We start from the raw sequence: 7,129 nt of genomic DNA on the forward strand, positions 1-7,129 counted from the left end.
TATATGTGTGTGAAAAACTCATAATTACTAATTACTGGTTACAAACTTAAAAAAAAAGTGACTGAAACTTATGAGGTACAATAAAAAACATCCATTACTGAAAGTGAAAAGGAATTTTAGTATACGAGCATCTAATATTAGATATTTAGTGATGCTATTTTCATGTAACTGTTTTTGTTGTTAGTCAAAGGAGCTAACCTTTGTTCCAACACACATTAAATCTTATTATCATAAATTCCTAAAAATCTTTACATAACAAGAAAATGTTTGGTACCAACATTGATTTACACAACTGTCATCCATAATTTTATACTTTGAAAATTACTCAGTCATTGATACAAACATGATAATACATTTTGAACATAAGGGTAGAGATGAGAAAATTTATGTCCTCAAACTATTTTTTAGATATAGTTTATGTAGTTATCTATCTATCCATCCGTAAATCTACCTATTTAATTAATACTTTATTATGTTGTGGTAATAGGATTCAGATTGGAGTTTTATTAAGTGGAATATTTGGGTGGATTCTAACTACTTTGTTGTGAATGGTGACTTGTAATCACTTGAGCCATTACCCCTTTCCTGAATTCTCACTTTGCTACTGCTGCCTACTTGTCTTTTATTCCATGATTTTGAAGAGTTATGGATTGCTCCAAAGCTTTTGACACAACTTGCAAGTATTTTCCTCTAAAGTTATTTTTTATTTTTTTTTACAATTCATATACCATTATTTTTTAATGCATATTCCTATTTCTAATGATATATATTAATGTAAAACCTAAGATAATTCATCAGATAAAAACTATATACACACACACACACATATATATATATATATATTTATGTTATCAGATTCAAAAATGGAAGATTTATAATATATCAAACAAACCATACTATTGATAAAAATAATTATAACTAGTAAAGATTTCTGTGCTATATTTAAAAACAGTAAGTATTATAAGGTTGTCTCACCCAACAGCATCATCAGCATACCCAGACTGGAAAAACTGCTTGGCTCCAAGTTCTTTCAGTCTTTTGTCAAGACTTTTACCACAGTTGCAGAAATTATTGTAGTTTGAATCTCCTAGAGCTTATAAAGATTTTTTTCGTTAGAGAAGAAAATGCTACAGTAAATTAGTCTCATAATTAATGCACATGTATAAGTTAGAAGTTAATTATATTTATATACAAATTCTAAAATTTATTGTAAAATATTAAAATCTCTAGAGTCATTTGATAATACAGTACAAAAAACAAATTCCAATAACAATTAGCTCTAAAATACACATACCCAACAAACTGTAATTCAAGTTACTCAGATAATCAGCTGGTAGGGTTCGTTTTTTGATACGACGAATAAATTTTTGGGCTTTATCGGGACATTCACCATCTCCTGTTGTTGAAATTACAAACACAGCACAGTGTTCCTTTCCACACAGAACTACACATACAAGAAAAATATGAAAGAAAAAAAAAGATTGTTTTTATTTTACTGCTAATTCATTGATGCACACTATCATCATACTTCAGTTATTAAATAAAGAAATTATTTACCATTAGGACAATTTAAAGCTGAAATCAGTCCATAAATTACCCTTTTGGATGGTGACAAGTAGAAAAAACTAATGAAATTCCTAAATCAGACATGAAGTAAATCCTCAGTCAAGCTCTGTTTATCTATTTACTTGTGTGCTGTAAAGAATCTAAAGTTTTATACATTTCGTATCAACCAGTTGCTGGATGTGGTATAGTAAATGGAGCAAATTTTGACTACAACCAAATTTTGAAGCACACGTGTTAAAAATAAAACAAGAAACAATGACTTTGAATACTGGTCAGGGCCTCAAGTTAAACAATAATTGGTTATCTGAGTAATAGTAACAACAACAACTGTTATGATATGAATGCCTTTTCCAAGCTAGTAAAGCATTACTATAATTATAAAAAAAAACATTAGTATTAGGCTTACTATATTGACCATTCCATCATCTCTGTCAGTGAGGTGAATCAAAAAGAGCAAAGGTTCTAACACTAAACTCTGAGGTACTCCACTTGTGACATTAATCCAGTTTAACTGAATTCTATTTCCAACAATCCTCTACTTTCTTCCATTTAGCTAGTTTCCTATCTAATGAGCCAACTTATGTGGCACCTTATCAATGCTTTCTTAAAATCCAGATGCACCAAATTCATGCCCTTCTCTCAACTACGTAATCAGTAACCCCTTCAAAGAATGTCAAAAAAAAAAAAGATCAGTAAGCCAAGATTTTCTCCTAGTAAAACCATGTTGATTATCCAACAAAATTTTACGATTTGTTAAATGACTTAGCAAAACATTTTTTATTATTGAAAAATCTTTCCCATCAGTAAGTTAAGACTAATATGCCTATAATTATTGGGACAAGTTTTATCATCTACCTTGATAAAGAGGTGTACCATTAACCAACTTCCAATCCTACGGCACTATTCATAACCAACTTCCAATGCTACACCACTACTCAAAACCTTGGAGAAAAACAGAAGCAAATATAAAGGGTGGGTTTAAACTTTTACTTTTCTCAAGGGCATTCAAGAGTGGCCTTAAAGTACAGAATGGTCCATTGTTGTTATTAGGGAGATCCACTTGTAGAAACAACCCTACATCTTCCTTAGTAAAAACCAATTTATCACTGTTTAACGAAAAAATAACACATACAGTAAGTTCTACTTAATACAACCAATTTTTAATGAATGAGCTAACATTTAGAAAATAACTTTCAAATATTAAGATAGCTAATATTTCACGGGTACATAAATTTAGAAAGGACCTATCAAAAATAATGATGTAAAACTAGAAAGATTTAATGTGATTACTGATAAAAGCTTCAAACTTATGATAATTGTTTAGCTCTGGTGAAAAGAAGTAAAGTTTTGTCACTTTTAGTAAATTTTAATTTAAGAGTAAGAAGGTTACTACTAAGTTTATGGTGAAGCATCATATGAACTTCCACCATATATAGTTTTGATTCCCTTGTTACACTTGCTTGCTCAGTTTGTTTGTTTTTTAAACAACTAGGAATGATGCATATTGTATGTTTAAAACTGTTATCAGCCCTAACAAACTGCCCATGGGAGTTATTTCTGAGTGGTGCAATGATAAAGTTGGATATAGGAACTTATACGTTATAGATAACACACTTTGGCCCCACTTTATTATTTATATCAATGATATTGATGAAAATGTCTATACCAGGTTTACAAAATTTGCAGATGATACCCAAAGCTTATCACAGAATAGCAACTGTAGCTGATGCAGCTTGTCTACAGGAAGAACTTCAGAATATGTTAAACTGATCAACTGAGTGGCAGTTTATTTACATTTGGGGTTCAACAATGAACAATACAACTATTTTCTAGGCAACAGTCTCATTGAATCTGTTAATGAAGACATAGGAGTGATTATCCATAAATCCCTTAGTATTAGAAATGTGCTAAAACTGCAAAAGCCACAAATCAGGTTTTACACAGGATTAAAAGAACTATTCAAAATAAGGAATATAATATGATGCTTAGGTTGTACAAACCACTTATCAGACCTCACCTAGAATACGGTCTCCAACTATGGTGTCCATATCTTCAAAAAGATGTAAATATATTTGAACAAGTTCAGAAGAGAATATCTAAGATGGTAATAGGTTATCATAATCTTTCTTATGAAAGGAGGTTACAGAAATAGAAAAGAATATCTAAGATGGTAATAGGTTATCATACTCTTTCTTATGAAAGGAGGTTACAGAAATAGAAGGGAATATCTAAGATGGTAATAGGTTATCATAATCTTTCTTATGAAAGGAGGTTACAGAAACAGAAGAGAATATCTAAGATGGTAATAGGTTATCATACTCTTTCTTATGAAAGGAGGTTACAGAAATAGAAGGGAATATCTAAGATGGTAATAGGCTATCATAATCTTTCTAATGAAAGGAAAGCTCCCTCTCTGTGTGTTATATGTCTTTAAAGGTGACATTTAAATGCATTTACACTGCTCACAGAAACTGCTTGAATTGGAAGATTATACCATACATCCACTACTCTTTGAGAGAAAAAGAACTCCTTAAATCCAATCTGGAACTCTGCTTATATATTTTATACTGATAGCCTCCAGTTATAGAATTATTAACTATAAAGAAATCTGTAGCATTTAATCCTTCAAGGCCTTTAAAAATTTTAAAGACCTCAATTAAATTGCTCCTTAAATGGTGGGTTTCAAGTGTAGTGAGGTATAATTTCTGTAACCATCTGAGCAAGCACACAACTGGCTTCCCACTCCTCGACACATGAGAAGAGTGGAGAACACAAGGTAAACAAGGAAATCAAGATTTGTTCTTAAGCAAAACTACTACTTTGTAAGTTCTAAAATGTTTCACTTGGCAGTGGAGTATGGGAAATCTGTCTCAAGGTACATTTTTTGCTATTTTCAATGATTTTACCTCTTGTGGACTTACAATTGTGCTGTTCTTGTTATATGATAACTTTTGACCATTCGCTATACAATCATGTGATTACTTTATAAAAATGTTCATTTACATTTTTTCTGGCTTGCATTTTGTTGGCCATTATTTACATTACAAGAAAAAGGAATTGAAATTTTCTTTGCCACTTACATTAGTTACAAGATTCTCCTCTACAAGTTGATTATGCCACAAAAGTGTCTGGTGTTTCAACTAGATAATATCCATAGCAAAAAAATCAAAGAATAAGTTCAAATTAAATAATGCATTAGCCAGAAATTACACAATAGTACATATGCATTGGTTACTAGCATTACAATGTCCCCTCCCCCCATAAATTTAAATGGACTTATTTTATCTTTTCTTGTCACTTTACAAAGTTCTATCATATATTTTTTGCTTTATTATTTGTCTTCTTTTAAGGATAAGTTAACAATGGTAACTTCATAACTCACTCTCCAACACAAAAACACAAAACAATTTTCTCTAAGAAAAGATCTCATTGAAAACTGCCTAAATAAACAAGTAGAAAGCTATAAATAGATATAGTGAGTTAACATGTTTCTTACAAAGCTCAAAACTCCTGACCCAACACAGTTTACAGGCACAAAATTTACAAATTAATATTCTAAAATCTGTCCGAAAGTTTGAAGTGACTAGTTTTCTCAAGTTTTTTTTTTATTATATAAAATATAAATCTAGCCACTTTTAATTATTTCTAGCTGACATAATCACCAAAATTTGAGGTTGAATAAAAATATCTTGCTTTTTCTTTGATACCCAGCAGCAATGTATATGCTTCTTGTTTGGATATTATGGGTTAAATCAACCTGGTAATGAGTATAGCTAATATAAAGTTTAGAATGCATTGTGCCATCAGTTAGGTCCCATCACAGTTAACCTTTTTTTACAGCTGTTGTCCCTATAATATCATACAAGGTTTAGGATAGCTTAGGAAATTTAGGTTAGTCCTAACTATATATATATATATAATAAAAGTAACACTAAAGAAATAGTATACCTCACTTAAGAAACAAACATTAGCTGTTAGCTTCAACAACTGTCATAAAATTAATTTTCTTTGAAAAATGTAACATCAGTATGACTACCTCAATTTCCCCAACTCTCCCTAACCACATCTTGTGACCAATGAAAACCCATTAAAAAACTCCATAAGTGTAACTTTGGAGGAGTGTGACATCTGAGATGAATTGCTTTGACATGCTACTGTTTAGACTGTGTCAAATCAAGTAATAGGAATTTACCAAGAGTATAGCCAAAATCTAGTTTATGATGATCCAAAATAATGGATAACAAATTTAAAGATTACCCAAATCATCAAATAAATATCTAGAATATTGGTTCTGTAATGAAAATATAACAATGTTATATATAACACAAATAAAACTATGTTAAACATACTATGAGGTATGTATATCTAACACAATTATTCCCACTTGAAGTTGGAACACTCAACAAACACATGGAACAGGCAATAAGAAGTAATATATAAAGTTAAATTTTCCATAAAAGCCAAAAAGAAAACATAAGCCTCTAGAATGTTCAACAATATTAATAACATTTAGAAAATTACAACATTTGTTAACATGGCAAAAAAAAAAAAGACAAAAACAAATGTAAATGAATTAATGATGTAATGTTATTCTATACAAGTGTAAAAAAATTTGAAACAGGAAATTAGGAACTAGGAATTGGAACACCAAAAGGTAAGGAAATAATGTAGGAATGGATGGGATAAAATTACAACATTTGGTGGTTTTTGACATGGTGCAACCTCAAAGTGGGTGTGGCCATCATTTTGTCCCTTCCTACTTTGTATCCTTTTTGTAATTGTTCAAGCTAAATGAAAGGTGTATATAGCTAAATTTCTCTATTATAAATTTTGTATCAGCAACCAAGTACATGTATGTAATCAAATTACATGACTCTAACAAAATGCATGACATCATAAGGGGGTGTTTCATGTCAAAAGTGAGACAGGAAGCTCCAACAGTCATACTTTGCTTATAGGAAACATTATAGTTATCTGACTGGTAAAGGGTGGTCCAAACAATAGAATCAAAACTGCTGATTTTTGAAGTTTTAAAATTTGTTGAGTATTTAGAAAGGATTAGTTATTAATAAAACTCAAATCAAGTCTATAACTAGATAAACGTTCAAAGTAAAACATGAAGAAGGAATTGTCGGAACAATAGCTGCATTGACTTTGAGATTGCATTGTGTGAAATAACACCAAGTGTTGTAATGTTACACCACCCATTCCGACCTTGTTTCCTCATTTTTTGGTTTTCCAATTCCTACTTCCTAATTTTTTATATTTAAGAATTTTTTACACTTGTTCCATAAAATTTTTTGGTACCAAGTCTCAAGAGTGACTATGCTCTAGGCCTATCCTTCTTGTACCTTTTCTTAGAGCTATCTCTTGATATTTCCAGGTTTTTGCTGATATCTTTGTTATAGTTTTTCTTCCATCTAGCTAGTGTGGCAGCCTTTTCTTGGCTGAATTAATGGCTAAGGCTTGTTTTGCATATTGAACATTACTGTTTCTAACGTTATCTCTATTCTTGCAATAATGCTCTCTTTGCTGGACAAAGAATGTTCATGGTTATCAACAA

General features: G+C 30.7%; 1 protein-coding gene across 1 annotated transcript in view; it reads right to left on the minus strand.

Annotated features, from left to right (window-relative positions):
• LOC106474232 (methionine synthase reductase-like) overlaps nt 1-3,614 on the minus strand; it is a 28,238-nt gene extending 24,624 nt beyond the window's left edge. Inside the window, exons 1-3 of the mRNA XM_013934926.2 lie at nt 3,584-3,614; nt 1,295-1,444; nt 976-1,093 (exon numbers count right to left, since the gene is read on the minus strand). Coding sequence (XP_013790380.1) covers nt 976-1,093; nt 1,295-1,444; nt 3,584-3,614 — 299 coding nt within the window. The remainder of the gene's footprint in view (nt 1-975; nt 1,094-1,294; nt 1,445-3,583) is intronic.
• Nucleotides 3,615-7,129: the final 3,515 nt, after the last annotated feature.

This window comes from Limulus polyphemus, unplaced genomic scaffold, assembly GCF_000517525.1.
Source record: "Limulus polyphemus unplaced genomic scaffold, Limulus_polyphemus-2.1.2 Scaffold137, whole genome shotgun sequence".
NCBI classification, from domain to species: domain Eukaryota; kingdom Metazoa; phylum Arthropoda; class Merostomata; order Xiphosura; family Limulidae; genus Limulus; species Limulus polyphemus.